At 42.8% G+C, this 22,891-nt stretch overlaps 1 protein-coding gene across 2 annotated transcripts; it reads right to left on the minus strand.

Moving 5' to 3' along the window:
* Positions 1–141: 141 nt before the first annotated feature.
* On the minus strand, positions 142–22,814 carry LOC118373916 (E3 ubiquitin-protein ligase RNF128-like). 2 transcript variants are annotated; one of them, XM_035760214.2, is made up of 7 exons: positions 22,227–22,814; positions 19,768–20,015; positions 12,759–12,830; positions 8,089–8,171; positions 7,847–7,943; positions 7,410–7,584; positions 142–6,917 (listed from the first exon to the last, which is right to left on the minus strand). In XM_035760214.2, the coding sequence occupies exons 1-7, from the start codon at positions 22,657–22,659 to the stop codon at positions 6,910–6,912; spliced, it is 1,116 nt and encodes a 371-aa protein (XP_035616107.1). In that variant the 5' UTR covers positions 22,660–22,814; the 3' UTR covers positions 142–6,909. The 2 variants fall into 2 exon arrangements, with proteins under 2 accessions (XP_035616107.1, XP_035616106.1); XM_035760213.2 differs by having other exon boundaries at positions 142–6,862; positions 22,227–22,813.
* Between the last annotated feature and the right edge of the window lie 77 nt (positions 22,815–22,891).

Raw genomic sequence — 22,891 nt, forward strand, 5'->3', positions numbered from 1 at the left:
AAACGGGTCATGGATGGGTATTCCAGCATGACAATGACCCAACACACACGGCCAAGGCAACAAAGGAGTGGCTCAAGAAGAAGCACATTAACTGTCTATTTGCAATATTTCTCACCAACTGAGATGAGCATGGCCTCATGATTGAAGATCAGAAAATGCTTTTAATCCATATACACACACACAAAATGAACAAATGATCAAAGCAATATTTTAATATGAAAATATATTTGCAATATTCTAAAAGTATTTTATGAATATATATACCAGTTATCAAATTTCCCACATGCAGTGTCTTCAGAAAGTATTCACACCCATTTACTCTTTCCACTTTTGTTGTTAAAGCCTAAATTAAATTAAAATTATGTCACTGGCAGCAACACAATACCCCATAATGTCAAATTAGAAATATGTATAAAAAAAACTTTTTTACAAATACTGCCTCCCGGGTGGCGCAGTGGTTACTGCAGCGCCAGCTGTGCCATCAGAGTCCCTGGGTTCGCGCCCAGGCTCTGTCGTAACCGGCCGAGACCAGGAGGTCCGACGCACAATTGGCCTAGCGTCGTCCGGGTTAGGGAGGGCTTGGTCGGTAGGGATTCCTTGTCTCATCGCGCACCAGCGACTCCTGTGGCGGGCCAGGAGCAGTGCGCGCTAGCCAAGGTTGACAGGTGCACAGTGTTTCCTCCGACACATTGGTGCGGCTGGCTTCCGGGTTGGATACGCGCTGTGTTAAGAAGCAGTGCGGCTTGGTTGGGTTGTGTATCGGCGGACGCATGACTTTCAACCTTCGTCTCTCCCGAGCCCGTACGGGAGTTGTAGCGATGAGACAAGATAGTAGCTACTACAACAATTGGATACCACAAAATTGGGGAGAAAAAGGGGTAAAAATTCAACAACAAAAAATAAAATACAACTAAATATGAAAAGCTGAAATGTTAGCTGAAGTTAATGAGTAAACATGTGCTTAAGGCACATAATAAGTTGCATGGACCATGCGCAATAAGTGTTTAGGTATTAATAAAAAAATGTTTTATCTCTACCTGTACCCCACACATACAATTAAAAAAGACAGTGCTCAACATTTTAAAGAATGTGGAAATATTGTACAATCCAGGTGTGCAACACAGACTTATCCAGAAAGACTCACAGCTGTAATCACTGCCAAAGGTGATTGTACTGACTCAGGGGTGTGAATACCTATTTAGATATTTCTGTTTCATTTTCAATAAATGTGCAAACATTTCTAAAAACATGATTTCACTTTGTCATCGTGGGGTATTGTGTGTAGATGGATGAGAAAAAAAAATCTAATGTAAAACCTAATAGAATTCTGGCTGTAACAAAAAAATGTGGAATGAGTCAAGGGGTATGAAGGCACTGTAACTAAGTAAAATAAAATATAATATAGAATACCCTTTTTGTCCTTTATATAAGAAAAATACTATAATATACATTTACTCTGGAAAGGCTGAAAGGTTAAGACGAGTGAACAAAAAAAAAACAGATACACATATTGAAAGTGTAATGAATTCATTAATGTAAAGTACATGCACAATCTACTTAAATACAGTGAAATCATAGCATTTCCCTATCAAAGTAGGATGGCATGGAATTATATCTTGCACCGGTGAATCATTTTGAGGCACACACCCACTCAAACACATTTGAAAATATTTACATGAAGCCTGGGGGTTCAAAGAGATGCTCTTACTGCCATACCGTGAAGGACTATTTCCAAGTTTAAAAATACCATTCCTAACATATGCGCACTAGGCCTGAGCTTGTTATGAAACAGTCAGAGATCACCAAGTCCAACATAGCTTCAGCGTGTAAATCAGCTAGAAAGATGTCGGCATCGAGTAATTGTCTCTGGCCCCCTCCCAGTTAGGGGGAGTGATGAGCTCTACAGCAGTCTCACAACTCAATCGCTGGTTGAAAACTGTTTTCTGCCCCTCCCAAAAGATAGAATTTGTAGATAATTGGCCCTCTTTCTGGGACTCACCCACAAACAGCACCAAGCCTGACCTACTGTGGAGTGACGGACTCCATCCTAGCTGGAGGGGTGCTCTCATCTTATCAACCAACATAGACAGGGCTCTAACTCCTCTAGCTCCACAATGAAATAGGGTGCACGCCAGGCAGCAGGCGGTTAGCCAGCCTGCCAGCATAGTAGTCTGCCACTAGCACAGTCAGTGTAGCCAGCTCAGCTATACCCATTGAGACCGTGTCTGTGCCACCACCACTAAACATGGTGGTGTTCGCCTTAGCAATCTCACTAGGATAAAGACCTCCTCCATTCCTGTCATTATTGAAAGAGATCATGATACCTCACATCTTAAAACAGGGCTACTTAAATGTTAGATCCCTTACTTCAAAGGCAATGATAGTCAATGAACTAATCACTGATCATAATCTTGATGTTATTGGACTGACTGAAACATGGCTTAAGCCTGATGAATTTACTGTGTTAAATGAGGCCTCACCTCCTGGCTACACTAGTGACCATATCCCCTGTGCATCCCGCAAAGGCAGAGGTGTTGCTAACATTTACGATAGCAAATTTCAAATTACAACAAAAAAAAAAAAGACGTTTTCATCTTTTTAGCTTCTAGTGATGAAATCTATGCAGCCTAATCAATCACTTTTTATAGCTACTGTTTACAGGCCTCATGGGCCATATACAGCATTCCTCACTGAGTTCCCTGAATTCCTATCGGACCTTGTAGTCATAGCAGATAATATTCTAATGTTTGGTGACTTTAATATTCACATGGAAAAGTCCACAGATCCACTCCAAAAGGCTTTCGGAGCCATTATCGACTCATTGGGTTTTGTCCAACATGTCTCTGGACCTACTCACTGTCACAGTCATACTCTGGACCTAGTTTTGTCCCATGGAATAAATGTTGTGGATCTCAATGTTTTTCCTCATAATCCTGGACTATCGGACCACCATTTTATTACATTTGCAATTGCAACAAATAATCTGCTCAGACCCCAACCAAGGAACATCAAAAGTCATGCTATAAATTCACAGACAACACAAAGATTCGTTGATGTCCTTCCAGACTCCCCTGTCTACCCAAGGACGCCAGAGGACAAAAATCAGTTAACCACCGAACTGAGGAACTCAATTTAACCTTGAGCAATACCCTAGACGCAGTTGCACCCCTAAAAACATTTCTCATAAGAAACTAGCTCCTTGGTACACAGAAAATACCCGAGCTCTGAAGCAAGCTTCCAGAAAATTGGAACGGAAATGGCGCCACACCAAACTGGAAGTCTTCCGACTAGCTTGGAAAGACAGTACCGTGCAGTATCAAAGAGCCCTTACTATTTTTCCAACTTAATTGAGGAAAATAAGAACAATCCGAAATTCCTTTTTGATACTGTCGCAAAGCTATCTAAAAAGTAGCATTCCCCAAGAGAGGATGGCTTTCACTTCAGCAGTAATAAATTCATGAAATTCTTTGAGGAAAAGTTCATGATTATTAGAAAGCAAATTACGGACTCCTCTTTAAATCTGCGTATTCCTTCAAAAGCTCAGTTGTCTTAAGTCTGAACAACTCTGCCAGGACCTAGGATCAAGAGAGACACTCAAGTGTTTTAGTACTATATCTCTTGACACAATGATGAAAATAATAATGGCCTCTAAACCTTCAAGCTGCATACTGGACCCTATTCCAACTAAACTACTGAAAGAGCTGCTCGCTGTGCTTGGCCCTCCTATGTTGAACATAATAAACAGCTCTCTATCCACCGGATGTGTACCAAACTCACTAAAAGTGGCAGTAATAAAGCCTCTCTTGAAAAAGCCAAACCTTGACCCAGAAAATATAAAAAAAACGATCGGCCTATATCGAAACTTCCATTCCTCTCAGAAATTTTAGAAAAGGCTGTTGCGCAGCAACTCACTGCCTTCCTGAAGACAATGTATCCGAAATGCTTCAGGCTGGTGTTAGAGCCCATCGTAGCACTGAGACTGCACTTGTGAAGGTGGTAAATGACCTTTTAATGGCATCAGACCGAGGCTTTGCATCTGTCCTTAGTGCTGCTTTTGATACCATCGATCACCACATTCTTTTGGAGAGATTGGAAACCCAAATTGGTCTACACGGACAAGTTCTGGCCTGGTTTAGATCTTATCTGTCGGAAAGACATCAGTTTGTCTCTGTGAATGGTTTGTCCTCTGCCAAATCAACTGTAAATTTCGGTGTTCCTCAAAGTTCCGTTTTAGGACCACCATTGTTTTCACTATATATTTTACCTCTTGGGGATGTCATTTGAAAACATAATGTTAATTTTCACTGCTATGCGGATGACACACAGCTGTACATTTCAATGAAACATGGTGAAGCCCCAAAATTGCCCTCGCTAGAAGCATCTGTTTCAGACATAAGGAAGTGGATGGCTGCAAACTTTCTACTTTTAAACTCGGACAAAACAGAAGATGCTTGTTCTAGGTCCCAAGAAACAAAGAGATCTTCTGTTGAATCTGACAATTAATCTTAATGGTTGTAACAGTCGTCTCAAATAAAACTGATGAAGGACCTCTGCGTTACTCTGGACCCTGATCTTTCTTTTGAAGAACATATTAAGATTATTTCAAGGACAGCTTTTTCCCCATCTACATAACATTGCGAAAATCAGAAACTTTCTGTCCAAAAATGCAGAAAAATTAATCCATGCTTTTGTCACTTCTAGGTTAGACTACTGCAATGCTCTACTTTCCGGCCACCCGGATAAAGCACTAAATAAAATTCAGTTAGTGCCAAATACGGCTCCTAGAATCCTGGCTAGAACCAATTTTTTAAATCATATTACTCCAGTGCTAGCCTCCCTACACTGGCTTCCTGTCAAGGCAAGGGCTGATTTCAAGGTTTTACTGCTAACCTACAAAGCATTACATGGGCTTGCTCCTACCCCTCTCTCCGATTTGGTCCTGCCGTACATACCTACAGGTACGGTCACAAGACGCAGGCCTCCTAATTGTCCCTAGAATTTCTAAGCAAACAGTTGGAGGCATTGCTTTCTCCTATAGAGCTCCATTTATATGGAATGGTCTGCCTACCCATGTGAGAGACGCAAACTCGGTCTCAACCTTTAAGTCTTTACTGAAGACTCATCTCTTCAGTGGGTCATATGATTGAGTGTAGCCTGGCCCAGGAGTTTGAAGGTGAACAGAAAGGCTCTGGAGCAACGAACCGCCCTTGCTGTCTCTGCCTGGCCGGTTCCCCTCTTTCCACTGGGATTCTCTGCCTCTAACCCTATTACAGGGGCCGAGTCCCTGGCTTACTAGGGCTCTTTCATACCATCCCTAGGAGGGGTGCGTCACTTGAGTGGGTTGAGTCACTGATGTGATCTTCCTGTCTGGGTTGGCATCCCCCCTTGGGTTGTGCCGTGGCGGAGATCTTTGTGGGCTATACTCGGCCTTGTCTCAGGATGGTAAGTTGGTGGTTGAAGATATCCCTCTAGTGGTGTGGGGGCTGTGCCTTGGCAAAGTGGGTGGGGTTATATCCTTCCTGTTTGGCCCTGTCCGGGGGTGTCATCTGATGGGGCCACCGTGTCTCCTGACCCCTCCTGTCTCAGCCTCCAGTATTTATGCTGCAGTAGTTTGTGTCGGGGGGCTAGGGTCAGTCTGTTATATCTGGAGTATTTCTCCTGTCTTATCCGGTGTCCTGTGTGAATTTAATTATGCTCTCTCTAATGATTTCTTTCTTTCTCTCTCTCGGAGGACCTGAGCCCTAGGACTATGCCTCAGGACTACCTGGCATGATGACTCCTTGCTGTCCCCAGTCCACCTGGCCGTGCTGCTGCTCCAGTTTCAACTGTTCTGCCTGTGATTATTATTATTTGACCATGCTGGTCATTTATGAACATTTGAACATCTTGGCCATGTTCTGTTATAATCTCCACCCGGCGCAGCCAGAAGAGGACTGGCCACCCCACATAGCCTGGTTCCTCTCTAGGTTTCGGCCTTTCTAGGGAGTTTTTCCTAGCCACCGTGCTTCTACACCTGCATTGCTTGCTGTTTGGGGTTATAGGCTGGGTTTCTGTACAGCACTTTTGAGATATCAGCGGATGTAAGAAGGGCTATATAAATACATTTGATACTTAACGCAGATCCAAGTTCAATTTTGAGATTCACCGGCCTCTTTGGCGTAGGATTAGCTGGACATTTCTGACTGGTCTTGGAACTGTGACAACGGGCAGCTCGATGGGATATGTAATGATTTTGACACTTCATCTTTTTTTTTAAATTACAGATTTGTTGATTAAATCTGACTATTAATATAATGAGTGATCTAAGAATGAGTTCATTTCAATACACATCACTCAATACACCCACACTATTCTGTTGTTGGTGTGGGCATATTGAGTATGTTAAAAAGCTGTGGGTGTTAAATTATTGAAACCATTTAAAATCATTAACTGATGAAGTGATACATTGACTGATGTAATTAAGCCTCAAAAAACATAATCAAATCATATTATAAAAAAATACAATTAAATCAGAATGAAACTGGACAGTACCATTTCCAAACTCAGACAAGTGCATCGAAGGATTGCCTCATCAATTTCATGTAAATTGATATACATATATCGGTAAAGCCCTCTTTCCCTATGAATAATATCAGACCCACATTCCTGGTTTCCCCTTGCTTCATGACCACAGGAAACATCTTCGAATGTAATTGATTGTGGCCCAAGTCCAATTAGCCAAGGTCTAGTGCTTAGAGTGAGCATCCCATTCATGTCAGGGGTTCCCGTTGGTTTCGTGAGTTGCCCTCAAAGGCGAGGTTGTCATAATGGGGCTGGAAGATGTCCACCTGGATTGATCCTGGGCCAGGATGTTGCCCCAATGCTGAAACACGAACATGATTACCAGTCAGTCAAGCCCCACATGTGCTGCTAGAAAACTGTACAAAAAAAAACAAAAAAAACAGTTGGTCAATAATTACTTTGGCACAATCACTCATACAGATGTCAATGGATAGGCAAGCTAAAGAGAGATGGAAAGGAAGCCCTTTAATCCCAGACAGTAAGAACAATGCTGATTGTTTGATCAGGAAGACTTTGTAGTGGAGTTGTTTATATCTACTTGAAGCAATCAAACTAAGTAAACAAAAATACAATCAGAAAAGTTAAATAACGGGAATATCTAACCACTATAATTCAAATATGGGTGGCAAAGTTCACATGGTATGTATTGAGCAAGGGCTTCAGCACATATTATCGAGCTAACGTGAAAGCCAGCATCTCCCAAAGAACCCACAGATGTACCACTACCAACGGAACTAAAATACTCCCCCTTATCTCTATAGACATTTCTAATGATGTGAAAAAGCTATCAAAAACAATTATTGTGAAGTTAAAAGACTAAAAGACTCAAAGTAAAGGGTGTGTCTTACTCTCATACACGTGGGTCTCATCTGCTGGGCTGCTGTGCTCCTCTGTGCATTGTACAGAAGCATAGCCTGCGGAGGCTGTCTCACTGCGGGTGTCCTCTGGGTCTAGAACCCTGGGGTAGGACGTCATGTCTGGATGCATGGTCAACTGATGACTGGGCTGGTCCTCTTCCGGCTGCTGCTCAGGGTGATTAAGTTGGATTGATGAATATCATCACTTTCATAAAAACAAAGCAATTTCAGGTCCCACTACAGGTGTTTCAACTTGCAACCCTTGAAAACAGCAATCTAGCATGTGTGCCTATTCTTCTTAAACAATAATCACCAGCAGTGTAAATAGTATTTTCAATCTAAAACAGTCTTTAATCAAGAATTTCAGTGAATAACAGGCAAAGGTTATTTCAAAGTACTAGGTCATGATGCAAGGTATAGTTACCTACCTCTACTCCCAAGGCCTTGAGTATGTCACATTTACACATGGGGCAGGTCCTGTGCTCCATTAGCCAGGGCTCAATGCAGGTCTTGTGGAAGAAATGACTGGAAAGTTAAACCAAAATAAACACATAAGGATAATGATGACAATCACAAAATGAAGGTAATTGGAATAACAAACCGGGTAGGGCTACTCTACTCCATTTGTCAATATTAAACCAGGTAAAAGCCACTGCAGTTCAGTACATACCTGCAGGTGAGAATGGTCAGCACGTCGCCAGACTTGTAAGCGTCAATGCATACTGCACAGGTGTCAGCGTCAGGCCCAGTCTCCTGAAAGACAGGTTTAAAAATAGATTGTAGTGGCACTGAGCATACATTGCGGGTGTGAACGTTTAAAAGTAGCGTTGCACGGTATACCAGTACCATAGTACCAAAACATCATGATACCAACATTTTAGAATACCATAGTACAGTTTCATATGACTCTACCGACATTGTCATCCCTACCGATCTAAAGAACCTGCTGGTACCTGTTATAAAATGTTTAGTCAGTTTTGTTTATAAATTCAGTTGAATTGAAGCAACAGCTACTAGTCTCTTGTATGCACAGGTACAATATCCACTTAACTTTCATGTGCATATCACTTGCGGCAGTTGTAATCAGCGCTGCATGGTCAATCTGCATCTGCATTGGCAGTGCAGCATTTACAGTGATACGACCTCTGCAGAAGTCAGGGAATTCATACTTTTTGCGCTTCACGGAGCAGTGCGGAGCTGTTGTGAAGAAGTAGTCAAGGAAGTGAGTTTCTGTTTATACTTGACCGACCGCCCGCCCCCACCTACCAATCACGTCAATGCGAGCCCTCTACATTTTTACAAAAGCTGGGCGGGGCACGGCGATGTGGTACGGAGCTCAATTTGGCCCCTGTATGCCTCCGGAGGCTTCGTATTTGCGTCACACCGTCCATACAGCGCCTCCGACCACATTTTCGGATTAAGCATATATTTACTTTCATTCACCTGTTTCTCTCTGTCCCCTCATCACGAGCATCTATCTACACACACACCTTTTTCAGGACCCTGTCTTTCAAAGAATTTGTTAAATCCAAATAACTAAACAGATCTTCATTGTAAAGGGTTTAAACACTGTTTCTCATTCTTGTTCAATGAACCATGGGTAGCCTAGTGGTTAGTGTTGGACTAGTAACCGGAAGGACCATCTAGGCTTCTGATACGTTTGTATTAAAAGCCTATATTGAATTCACAAGTTCTTGTAAGTGTTATATTTTGTAACGATCCTCCACGACACTGACCAGGTACAAGTCGTTCTGCCCCTGAACAGGCAGTTAACCCACTGTTCCTAGGCCGTCATTGAAAATAAGAATGACTTGCCTAGTTAAATAAAGGTAAAAAAAAATTAAAAATAAACAATTACTGAACATGCACCTGTGGAACGGTCGTTAAGACACTAACAACTTACAGACGGTAGGCGATTCAGGTCACAGTTTTGAAAACGTAATAGAAAGGCCTCTAGTGTCCTGACTCTGAGAAACACCAAAAGAAAGATGCCTAGGGCCCCAGCTCTTCTGTGTGAACGTGCCTTTGATGAGGCATGAGGACTGCAGATGTGGCCAGGGCAATAAATTGCAATGTCCGTACTGTGAGACGCCTAAGACAGCGCTACAGGGATACGAGATGGACTGCTGATTGTCCTCGCAGTGGCAGACCACGTATAACACCACCTGCACAGGATCGGTACATCAGAACATCACACCTGCGGGACAGGTACAGGATGGCAACAACAACTGCCCAAGTCAAACCAGGAAAGCACAATCCCTCCATCAGCCCTCAGACTGTCCGCAATAGGCTGAGAGAGTCTGGACTGAGGGCTTGTAGGCCTGTTGTAAGGCAGGTCCTCAACAGACATCACCGGCAACAACGTCGCCTGTGGGCACAAACCCACAGTCGCTGGACCAGACAGGATTGGCAAAAAGTGATCTTCACTAATGAGTCGCAGTTTTGTCTCACTAGGGGTGATGGTCGGATTCGTGTTTATCGTCAGAGGAATGAGCGTTACACCGAGGTCTGTACTCTGGAGCGGGATCGATTTGGAGGCGGAGGGTCCGTCATGGTCTGGGGCGGTATGTCACAGCATCATCGGACTGAGCTTGTTGTCATTGCAGGCAATCACAACGCTTTGCGTTACAGGGAAGATATCCTTCTCCCTCATGTGGTAACCTTCCTGCAGGCTCATCCTGACATGACCCTCCAGCATGAAAATGCCACCAGCCATACTGCTTGTTATGTGCATGATTTCCTGCAAGACCAGAATGTCTGTGTTCTGCCATAGCCAGCGAAGAGCCCGGATCTAAATCCCACAGCAAGGACTGGCAAAACTGGTGCAGTCCATGAGGAGGAGATGCACTGCAGTACTTAATGCAGCAGGTGACCACACCAGATACTGACCTACTTTTAACCGCCCCCCTTTGTTCAGGGACACATTATTCCATTTCTGTTAGTCACATGTCTGTGGAACTTTTTCAGTTTGTGTCTCAGTTGTTTAATCTTATGGTCATACAAATATTTACGTTAAGTTTGCTGAAAATAAACACAGTTGACAGTGAGGATGTTTATTTTTTTGCTGAGTTTATAAACTCAATGTAAGCTGATGTATATTTCTTCCTCCCATTCATCCAGCCAAATCACAGGTAGGCTTTGCAAATATGAGCAAATCAGCCATTATATGCAGTATTCTATTATACAGTGAACAGTGTGAAGTTTTATTCAATGTGTTGTATTATATAGAAGTGTGAATTTCCGAGACAAGTCTTTGGAGAATGCTTAGAAAACGTGAACAACCGTCTGGGGGAGGGGCCAACAGGATGCTAGGCCACAAATGTTTCCACACTGTGGTATCGCGATACTACTCGGTATCATGATATCATTTGGCCTTGTATCATATAATTTGTAAAATGTTGACATACCTAGTTTAAACAAAATTGGGATGTTAACGTTAAGAAAAAACTTTTCCACTGTCCACAAGTTTCCCGTATTTCATAGAGAGTTAGTCATGCACAAAACCAGTCATGGTAGACAAATTTGGAATATTCCCACATGCCGGGTTGTGACAAAAACTCACTCATTCTTATTTTTAATAAATGTATCGTAGTGTGTGTGTGTGTGTGTGTGTGTGGCAGGCTTACAACGAGGGCAAAAAAACAACATTTGAGAGTGCGCTGACACTGATGCTAGCTGGTATGCAGCTGGAAGTTGAATGTTTGAAGGGGTACAGGAATATAAAATCACTGGTTTACACTATACAATTAGTTCATTTTAGTATACTCATTATGTAGTATGTTAGTATGGGTATTCGAACACAGCTCTGGTCTTCCTTTTCTGCACTTGACCATATTACCGGACTGTGATCAAGAAGGGACTTGATCAGAGCCTGTACAACTTAAAAAATAAGTTTAACACGAATTTTACATGAAAAACAGACATATCCCTCCCCATCTTCACAACAACCTTGTCAATATACAGTTGAAGTCGGAAGTTTACATACACCTGAGCTAAATATATTTAAACGCTGTATTTCACAATTCCTGACATTTAGTCCTAGTAAAAATTCCCTGCTTTAGGTCAGTTAGGATCAACACTTTATTTTAAGAATGTGAAATGGCAGAATAATAGGAGAGAGAATTACTTATTTCAGCTTTTATTTATTTCATGACATTCCCAGTGGCTCAGAAGTTCACACACTCAATTAGTACTTGGTAGCTTTGCTTTTAAATTGTTTAACTTGGGTCAAACGTTTTAGGTAGCCTTCCACAAGCTTCCCACAATAAGTTGGGTGAATTTTGGCCCATTCCTCCTGACAGAGCTGGTGTAACTGAGTCAGGTTTGTAGGCCTCCTTGCTCGCTCACGCTTTTTCAGTTCTGCCAACAAATTTTCAATAGGATTGAGGTCAGGGCTTTGTGATGTCCACTCCAATACCTTGACTTTGTTGTCCTTAAGCAATTTTGCCACAACTTTGGAAGTATGCTTGGGGTCATTGTCCATTTGGCAAACCCATTTATGACCAAGCTTTAACCTCCTGACTGATGTCTTGAGATGTTGCTTCAATATATCCACAATTTCCCTGCCTCATGATGCCATTTATTTTGTGAAGTGCACCAGTCCTTCCAGCAGCAAAGCACCCCCACAACATGATGCTGCCACCCCCGTGCTTCACGGTTGGGACGGTGTTGTTCGGCTTGCAAGCTTCCCCCTTTTTCCTCCTAACATAACGATGGTCATTATGGCCAAACAGTTCTATTTTAGTTTCATCAGACCAGAGGATATTTCTCCAAAAAGTACAATTTTTGTCCCCATGTGCAGTTGCAAACCGTAGTCTGGCTTTTTTAAAATGGTGGTTTTGGAGCAGTGGCTTTTTCCTTGCTGGCAGCCTTTCAGGTTATGTCGATTAAGGACTCGTTTTACTGTGGATATAGATACTTTGTACCCATTTCTTCCATCTTCACAAGGTCCTTTGCTGTTGTTCTGGGATTGATTTACACTTTAAGCACCTTCCCACCCTCAACACAGGGGGGGTGGGAAGGAGTGGAAAATATGGTTTCTAGGTGGCAGGGTCAGATGGAAAAATGTTGGATGGGTGGGGTTTGGGGAGTAGGCTCACATTTTTATTATTTTCTTTGACATACTAAATGTTCTGTAATCAATAATTTGTGTTTATTTATATACCTTTAAAATGTTTTTCTTTTGGAGAGGCAGCCCAGAGGTTAATACTACCTAAATATGAAATTATAGTCAAAGAATCATGCCATGTGTTCCCAGTTTGAAACATCCATATTTGCATATGATCCTGAAAGTCATGCATAATAACCATAAACACATCTGGACTTTACTTGAACGGTTACCTTATCTCCCCGTTTCACGGTCCGGACTTGCAGCTGACCAATGGCTTTCTTGGCCTCTGCCTTCAGCCGTTTCTGTTGGAGTAGAGAGAAGAACGTGTTCAGTGTTTAAAATTACATTATTAACCTGCTTCCTCTGACAATTGGAGACATCTGGTTTTCAGGAACAGTGTCTTCAACCTACCTTCGGTTTCCTCTGAAAACCGGATGTGGGGACCCTGCTCAGCAGTTTATTTTATGCCTGCTACATTAGGTTAAGCAACAGACAAATAAAAAATAAATAAAAATCAATTTAAAATGTCTAGAATGCAACACCAATACAGCCAACATTTTGCGCCAACAATTAATTGTTAATTTCCTGTAATGTGACCATACATGATTGAAATAGGAGTGAGCAGGAGAACGGTAAGCGATGAGGTCACGTTAGAGACCTTTTATTCCGTTTGAACATGGGTGATCTGTGGGAGCGTTTATTATAGCAGTCCTACTGTGTGTCATTAAGACTTCTCTAAAACCATGTATTAGAAACATTACATCAGCTTGTATATAGGACAGAAAAACATCAGATTTACATACATCAGGGGTTTATAAGTATTAGGCATAATCCTGAGGGACAGAGAGACCAGCTCAATTCTATATAATTTTGGATATACCACATACACAACAAGACAAAATGGCAACAAGACAAAATAATGTGCACAAAAGCACATAGGAAGTATCAACGTTACGAAAGTGATTTAGGATACACAGTATGAGGGATCACAGGGACACAATAGCATTGGGGATTCTCTGGAAAATATCATGGAGATATTTTCTGTGATATATACACTGAACGTCAGTGGCGAAAGGGCCACTGGTACACTGGAGAAGTGTGCTCTTCACGGATGAATCCCGATTTCAACTGTACCGGGCAGATGTCAGACAGTGTGGGTGAGCAGGTTGCTGATGTCAACGTTGTGAACAGAGTGCCCCATTGTGGTGGTGGGGTTATGGTATAGGCATGCATAAGCTACGGACAACGAACACTATTGCATTTTATCAATAGCAATTTGAATGCACATAGATACCGTGATGAGATCCTGAATGCCCATTGTCGTCCACTCATCCACCGCCATCACCTCATGTTTCAGCATGCTAATGCATGGCCATGTCTCAGGGATCCATACACAATTCCTGGAACCTGAAAATGTCCCAGTTCTTTAAGGCCTGCATAATTACCAGACATGTCACGTTTTGAGTATGTTTGGGATGCTCTGGGTTGACGTGTACGACAGCGTAATCCAGTTCCCACCAATTCCACAGCTATTGGAGAGTGGGATAACATTCCACAGGCCACAATCAACAGCCTGATCAACTCTATGTGAAAGATTTATCACGCTGCATACGGGTCACACCAGATACTGACTGGTTTTCTAATCCACACCCCTAGTTTAAAAAAACAAACATTTTTAAAAGGTATCTGTGACCAACAGATGCATATCTGTATTGCCAGTCATGTGAAATCAACAGATTTAATTTATTTAACTAGGCAAGTGAGTTAAGAACAAATTCTTATTTAGAAAAAAAGGCAAAAGGCCTCCTGCAGGGATGGGGGCTGGGTTAAAAAAAAATAAAAGAAAATAGGACAACACTACATAGAGACCTAAGACAACAATTAGGGCATAACAAAATTTAAATTATTCTTCATAATCCTGAAAAGAGTAGATAGTGAATACTGTTACATGTTCACTTGTAGATTTGAGAGACATGTTGCTGTCATTCTAGCTCACAGGGCGACCATGGAGCTTGTGTTTTGCATACGATTACAGCCTGAACAATGGTGCCCTCTGAGCGTAAGGTCCGAGCTCAGTGGGTGAAGTCAGATCTGCTCTAACTTCTCAGCTACCCACTTCTCTGTATCAGACTACTTACCCAGTCTCCCTGCAGAAAGCCTTAGAGAATCAGCCACATTTGAACAGAGGCTGCCTTAGACCACCAGGTGTTTTTGGAGGAAAAAGTAGGTTACTGTTAATAAGTTAGAGTATGCAAGACCGTTTGAAATCAGTCAATCTTCAAGGTCACCCCCTATATGCAGGAGTAAAAACAGTGCAAATCATGGGCCTGTCCATTTGAATGGTTTTAACTGGCATAACAGAACAAATCCAATCAATCAGATGAAATCCTGTTTGCGCAGCATAAGTTTTTACAGAAACGCTCCAGAGTGGAGCTAAGCATTCTGCCTATAGTAAACACTTCACCATATAGGCCTGACAGGTCAGGGCAATTCCAAGGTAACAGCATTACACCTTTCAAACTGTATGCTAAACAAAAACCAGCCAAGCTTCCCCCCAAAATGTACCAAGAAACATAAAATAATGTATCTCACGTCTCTGACGAATATTACAGCGTTTTCCTTCATTTTGCAGAAGGCAGAATGCATCTCACCAGCGAAAGCATCCGAGCAAGCGAAACAGAGCACCTCTTTCTCAGTGTCTACCTGATGCTGTCTGGACAAAAAGAATGACCTTGTTGCCAACCATAGCATTCAATGCAAGGGAAATCAGCAAGCATTTTGCCTCCATTGATAACATATAAAAATAAAGTCAATCAACGTTGCGCTACATTGAGTGAACTGTGAATGGACGGCAACAACCCAGCAGCAGGACCGCTACCTCCGCCTTTGTGCAATGAGGAGCAGGAGGAGCACTGCCAGAGCCCTGGAAAATGACCTCCAGCAGGCCACAAATGTGCATGTGTCTGCTCAAACGGTCAGAAACAGACTCCATGAGGGTGGTATGAGGGCCCGACGTCCACAGGTGGGGGTTGTGCTTACAGCCCAACACCGTGCAGGACGTTTGGCATTTGCCAGAGAACACCAAGATTGGCAAATTCGCCACTAGTGCCCTGTGCTCTACACAAATGAAAGCAGGTTCACACTGAGCACATGTGACAGAGTCTGGAGACGCCGTGGAGAACGTTTTGCTGCCTGCAACATCCTCCAGCATGACCGGTTTGGCGGTGGGTCTGTCATGGTGCGGGGTGGCATTTCTTTGGGGGGGCCGCACAGCCCTCCATGTGCTCGCCAGAGGTAGCCTGACTGCCATTAGGTACCGAGATGAGATCCTCAGACCCCTTGTGAGACCATATGCTTCCTCCTAATGCAAGACAATGCTAGACCTCATGTGGCTGGAGTGTGTCAGCAGTTCCTGCAAGAGGAAGGCATTGATGCTATGGACTGGCCTGCCCGTTCCCCAGACCTGAATCCAACTGAGCACATCTGGGACATCATGTCTCACTCCATCCACCAACGCCACAGTGCACCACAGACTGTCCAGGAGTTGGCGGATGCTTTAGTCCAGGTCTGGGAGGAGATCCCTCAGGAGACCATCTGCCACCTCATCAGGAGCATGCCCAGGCGTTGTAGGGAGGTCATACAGGCACGTGGAGGCCACACACCACTGAGCCTCATTTTGACTTGTTTTAATGACATTACATCAAAGTTGGATCAGCCTGTAGTGTGGTTTTCCACTTTAATTTTGAGTGTGACTCCAAATCCAGACCTCCATGGGTTGATAAATTTGATTTCCATTGATATTTTGTGTGTGTGATTTTGTTGTCAGCACATTCAACTATGTAAAGAAAAAAGTATTTCATAAGAATATTTCATTCATTCAGATCTAGGATGTTATTTTAGTGTTCCCTTAAATTTTTTTGAGCAGTGTATATAAAAGTGGACAAGCAGTAGTGACTAATGTGTTATGGGTTAAATGGAATGATTTGTGTGCAAACGTATGTAGCCGGAGCCTAAGTACATACGGTGCATGCGTTCGGGACAGAATGTTTGCATAAGGGTGTACGTTGCAGTCTGGCAGGACCAGTATCACTATAATTATATGGAGTCCCAAATACCAAATACCAATGTTACAGGGAATTGGGAGAGCGGAAAAGAATGTGACGTAGATCTGTGGCAACTTTTAGTGAAGTTCAACAAAGGTACAACTTGAAAGACTAGCCACAGCTCCCTGTATACAGGAGGCCACATCACAGGAAGGGTAGTTCACTGTAGTACTCCTGCAGAGTGTGATTAAGAAATGTGACTCAAGAGTTTTGGAAGGTTGGATACTCCTCCAACGGCACTCATCTCACCCTCATTCCTATCCGCCAGCAGTGGGATCGAGGGACGATAACAGGAAAGTGTCAGAAGGTGGCTGCTCATCAACAGTTGTGACCCAAAGTTTACACTAACGAGGGTGTGCACAAAGGGATGGGGCAGGTAGGGTTGTTGTCCTTGATGATCTTTTTGTCCTTCCTGTGACATCGGGTGGTGTAGGTGTCCTGGAGGGCAGGTAGTTTGCCCCTGGTGATGAGTTGTGCAGACCTCACTACCCTCTGGAGATCCTTACGATTGTGGAAGGTGCAGTTGCCGTACAAGGCGGTGATACAGCCCGACAGGATGCTCTCGATTGTGCATCTGTAAAAGTTTGAGTGCTTTTGGTGACAAGCCAAATTTCTTCAGCCTCCTGAGGTTGAAGAGGCGCTGTTGCGCCTTCACCACGCTGTCTGTGTGGCTGGACTATCAGTTTATCAGTGATGTGTAGGCCGAGGACCTTCAAGCTTTCCACCTTCTCCACTGCTGTCCCGTTGATGTGGATAGGGGAGTGATCCCTCTGCTGTTTCCTGAAGTCCACGATCATCTCCTTTGTTTTGTTGATGTTGAGTGAGAGGTTATTTTCCTGACACCACACTCCGAGTACCCTCACCTCCTCTCTGTAGGCCATCCCGTCGTTGTTGGTAATCAAGCCTACCACTGTAGTGTGGTCTGCAAACTTGATGATTGAGTTGGAGGCATGCATGGCCACACAGTCATGAGTGAACAGGGAGTACAGGAGAGGGCTGAGAACACACTCTTGTGTGGCCCCAGTGTTGAGATGTTTCCTACCCTCACCACCTGGGGGGAGGCCCGTCAGAAATCAGGACCCAGTTGCACAGGGCGGGGTCGAGAACTAGGGTCTCGAGCTTAATGACGAGTTGAGGGTACTATGGTGTTAAATGCTGAGCGGTAATCGATGAACAGCATTCTTACATAGGTATTCCTCTAGTCCAGATGGGTTAGAGCAGCGTGCATTGTGGTTGCGATTGCTTCGTCTGTGGACCTATTGGGGCGGTAAGCAAATTGGAGTGGGTCTAAGGTGTCAGGTAGGGTGGAGGTGATAAGATCCTTAACTAGTCTCTCAAAGCACTTCATGAGGACGGAAGTGAGTGCTGCGGGGCGATACTCGTTTAGCTCAGTTAGCTTCTTGGGAACAGGAACAAGGGCGGCCCTCTTGAAGCATGTGGGAACAGCAGACTGGGATAGGGATTGATTAAATAGGTCTGTAAACACACACGTCTACGGAGCCTGACCAGAAGACCGCTCCGTCTGCGACTCTTTGTTTTGGGTCGCCTACTGGGATCCGATACATTGTCCTGGGTGGTGGTCCAAACAGAGGATGCGCTTCAAGAAAGTCGTAATGTTGGCAAGTTGACGTTGCTCTTATATCCAATAGTTCCTCCCGGCTGTATGTGATAAGACTTAAGATTTCCTGGGGTAACAGTGTAAGAAATAATACATAAATAACACATGTATTCAAGACAAACTTAATTTCTTTGCCACATTTTTCAGTTTTACTTTAGTGGGTGCGTGCTACACCACTGCTTATAACTAAGAAATTTTAAGATGTGTCAAATTATATCCAGCTTAGGTCTCTTTTTTTTAATGGTATTGAAAATTCTGCTACCATATTGTGCTGCTGCCATGTTGCTACCATGCCGTGTTGTCATGTGTTGCTGCCATGCCATCATCTTAGGTCTCACTTTATGTAGTGTTGTGTTTTCTTGTCGTGATGTGTTTTGTCCTATATTTTTATTTAATTTATTCATATGTTTAATCCCGTCAGGAGGACTTTTGGTAGGCCATCATTGTAAATAAGAATTTGTTCTTAACTGACATACCTAGTTAAATAAAGGTTACATTTAAAAAATATAAAATAATAACCCGGTACACACTTGAATGCATTTGCTGTTTGTTTTGGTTGCGTTTCAGATTTTGTGCCCAATAGAAACGAATGGTAAGTAACGTAGTGTCATTTTGGAGTCACTTGTATTGTAAATAAGAATATAATGTTTCAGACTCGTACATTAATGTGGATGATACCATGATTACGGATAGTCCTGAAATAATCGTGAATAATGATAAGGGAGAAAGTTAGCCACACAAATATCCTACCCCCAAGACATGCTAACCTCTCACCATTACAATAACGGGGGAGGTTAGCAGTTTTTTTTGGGGGGGGGGGTATGGTATTCATGCCTCTAACGCATTTAAAATCCAAAGTGCTGAAGTACAGAGCCAAAACAACAAAAAATGTGTCACTGAGCCAATTCTTTGAGTTCACTGAGTATGTTTAGAGTAGAAAAGAAAAACACTTCCAGTGGAATTTCCCCAGTCATATTGTTCTACTGATCAAAGGAGATATAGGTGCAGCATTCTATTTCAGCATAAACCACTGATTGGTGTCACTGTCAAACAAGTAATTGTGTATTTACTAGCAGTCTTAGGACAAGTCTGTTGAATCTGACTGTTCAGGTTTAGACATTAAAACATACGGTAACCTCATGGTCAGTCGACTTCCCTGTTTAACAATCAAAACCAACTATGTTTCCCTGTCTCCTAGAGGCAATTCAATAGAGATGAACATGACTGGTGAAAACAATCATGGGAATGCAGTAGTTTACTTGGGCAGGAGCTCAACGGCGCTGAAACCAGGAACCTCAAATTGTCTACTGCTCGTGTTCCTGCACTTATTACAGAATATAGGCTTAAAACTACTGCAGTTCCTGCACCTAAATATAAACATTACCTGCACACAAAATGAGTACCACACCTATTTCAGTACAAGTCAAGCATTGTGGGAATGTGTAAAACTGGTTTGTCCAGTTCTGGTTTACAGAGGGTAAATAATTGTCATCATTGTTTCACATACTGGAGTCTGACCTGTTGAAGGTTTTGTAGACGAACGACGTTGAGGCGGCGGGCCGAGTAGAAGATGAAGTAGCAAACAGTTACTGCTGTTATCATGAAGAAGGAGATGGAGACAAAGAAGACCGAGTAGTGGCTCATCCAGACACCATGCTGCTTGACCACCTCAATGGTCATCGAGACTGGAATCCCTTGCCTGATCAGCTCAACAATTTCCATGCCCCGTCTGTGACTAATCATGATGGCAACCATATCTCCTGTTCCTGTAACCAGATGGGAAACAAAGTATGAGGAAACATAAATACAGGCTGGGCCTTAAATATGCTATCAGGTGCTCAAAGAAATTCCAGTATCAAGACCTAATGTGTCAGTCTATTACAAATATTTAACAAACAATGTAAGAACATGGTGTTCTTTAATGTGAAAACATACCTACTGCAAAGTAGAACAATAGAAGGATCCATTACATGGTAGTGACGGGGGATAATATAAATATAGTTACATATCAGGACTTTTTTTTTTTTTACGATATATCGCAGCGTTTCGACAATGTTGCAATATTATTTGTGCCAGTTGGCTGTACCGGCACCAAAACTCAGGTATTTTTCCATCACAGATGGTTCAGCATCATTTTAAATAGGGAGCCAATTTGTTTTCAGCACTTTTATTTCCATGATGGATCAAAACTAGTTCTCTCATGCTCCCTCTGCAGCAAACATATGGTGGGCAAGATGTTTGGAACGTTGAATCGCAATACATATCAGCACCTAAGTATTGTGATATCGTATCTGGAGGTCCCTGATAATTCAAATCAGAAATCAAATCAAATGTTATTAGTTGCATACACGTTTAGCAGATGTAGCTGAAAACCTGTGTTCCTAGCTCTAACAGTGCAATAAAATATAAAAGAATGGCATTAAGAAATATATAAATATTCCCAGCCCTATTACATGGAGACTCATATCTCCCTCACTAACTTTAAGCATCCGCTGTCAGAGCAGCTTACCGATTATTGCACCTGTACACAGCCATAGCCCATCCAACTACCTCATCCCCATGTTATTTATTTTGTTCCTTTGCACCCCAGTATAATAATAATAATAATAATAAATAATAATAAGTGCCATTTAGCAGACGCTTTTATCCAAAGCGACTTACAAGTCATGTGTGCATACATTCTACGTATGGGTGGTCCCGGGAATCGAACCCACTACCCTGGCGTTACAAGCGCCATGCTCTACCAACTGAGCTACAGAAGGACAGAAGTATCTCTACTTGCACATCTATCACTCCAGTGTTAATGCTAAATTATAATTATTTCACCACTATGGCCTATTTATTGCCTTACCTCCCTACATTTGCACACACTCTATACATATTTTTCTATTGTGTTATTGACTGTACATTTGTTTATACCATGTGTTACTCAGTTTTTTTGTCACAGTGCTTTATCTTGGCCAGGTTGCTGTTGTAAATGAGAACTTGTTCTCAACTGGCTTACCTGGTCAAATAAAGGTGAAATATATATATTTTTAAAAACAGCTTCATTATGCCTTCACATGGAATGGACAATCTGAGGCAATTACTATAGTTTTTCAGCAAGTCAATGTCACTTAAGTGTCTAAACTCCATAAAGAATGGAAGAACAGGCATAATGGAAGGCTATGCCACACAAGACATGTGTAGGTAGGCCTACAGTGGGGTTCTTCAGAATTAGAGCTAAGCAGAGGGAACAGGTTTTGCAAATACTTCCCAGATGTTGGCCTACATTATGTATACTCAAAAGCAATTCAGAGAACATTAGAATTGAACAATTATAGACGATGGTTTTCAAATTAACTTATCTTGACCATTCGGCTATGAGAGCTTTTTCATACAATAATATAGTAGGCTACTGGGGTGATTTAAGTGCACGGGGTAGCCTAAATGAAAGAGAAGGGTGCAATTGCGGCACAAAATTCTGGGCGTTCCACTTAGGACAGGTCGGAGGCGGGGGTTACAGTTGGCAGTGTTATTAATGCACAATAACATTGGATGCCAGCTGCGGATAAACACCACAAAAGGGGCGGGGCGATAACAGTAGCTAGCTTGCCGTACACAGTAGACAGTGTCCTTCACCAGTGTGTGTTCACTTAGCCAGCTAGTTTAAGGAGGACTCCGCTACACAGCAAGCGGGGGCGACGCAGTGATCAAGCAAGCCAACTATCAAGTTAGCACACGGTGTCGTTAACTATCAAGCTAGCTAGTACACGTTAGATCCTAACATCCTCTCTGCTGTGCTAGCGTAAGGTGGGGACGATCGCCCCACCTGTTTAGGACAGTGACGTAATACTTTTATTTCACTTTAGCCCATCATTCAAAAAAAGGGGGGGTTCTCGCAGGAACGCCCCGAATTGCGGGCTGCAGTTACACACTATTGAAATTGAGAATAACTGCGCACATCTTGCTGTAAATTGCAAACTACATAACGTTACCTGGGTGCGACATTTGGATGACTGTATTGTTTGTACCAAGACCATTGAAAATTACAGCAGCAACAGCTCCTTTACTGGCTGCAACATTGATCTTCTGTGAAAAAGTACATTCGTAGCCGCGTTGAATTATGGCGATCCACCCCTTTGACCCACTAGGCACATCATAAAAAGTATCACTTTCGCAACTGTAAATCGGATCAGGTAAATAAACGTCCCCCATCACCGTAACTTTAGGAGAATCTTGTCCATATAGCGTTGGTCCGCTTTCCCCTTGTCGCGATATGGTTTCGTTGTTTGCAGGATCAATAAACGACACGTTCAGGTAGGCTGTGTAGTAAGTCGCTACTGCAAAATGTAAACTCGACACCTGAAGACTTAAAGCCACAAACAGCCATGAAAATAGATACCGTTTCGCTAAAGGTTCCATAATCATTTTTTACGGCGTGGGTTACTAGTGCCGTTCCGCGTTGAACAGTCGATAAAAGGTATGGGACTAAAAACAAAACGAAGAAAAGTTTCAGCTCGTCAAACGTCATTAGGATATTAAGCGGCGGGCTGACAGGTGAACTAGTTCTAGATTCCTCCCTTCGTGACGTCAATGAGGTCAAATTGAAAGTAGTACGCTCCCATTTCATTCTTAAAGGAGAAGCACACGTTTAACCAAA

This window comes from Oncorhynchus keta, chromosome 11 (assembly GCF_023373465.1).
Source record: "Oncorhynchus keta strain PuntledgeMale-10-30-2019 chromosome 11, Oket_V2, whole genome shotgun sequence".
Classification (NCBI taxonomy): domain Eukaryota; kingdom Metazoa; phylum Chordata; class Actinopteri; order Salmoniformes; family Salmonidae; genus Oncorhynchus; species Oncorhynchus keta.

Excerpts from the sequence above, each read along its gene's own strand:
- LOC118373916 (XM_035760213.2), bottom strand. The coding sequence starts at position 22,659 with ATGATTATGGAACCTTTAGCGAAACGGTATCTATTTTCATGGCTGTTT. Across the intron at positions 12,831-19,767 it reads GTCTACAAAACCTTCAACAG|AAACGGCTGAAGGCAGAGGC; the intron begins GTCAGACTCCAG and ends CTACTCCAACAG. Across the intron at positions 6,863-7,409 it reads TGAGACCCACGTGTATGAGA|CATTGGGGCAACATCCTGGC; the intron begins GTAAGACACACC and ends TTCGTGTTTCAG.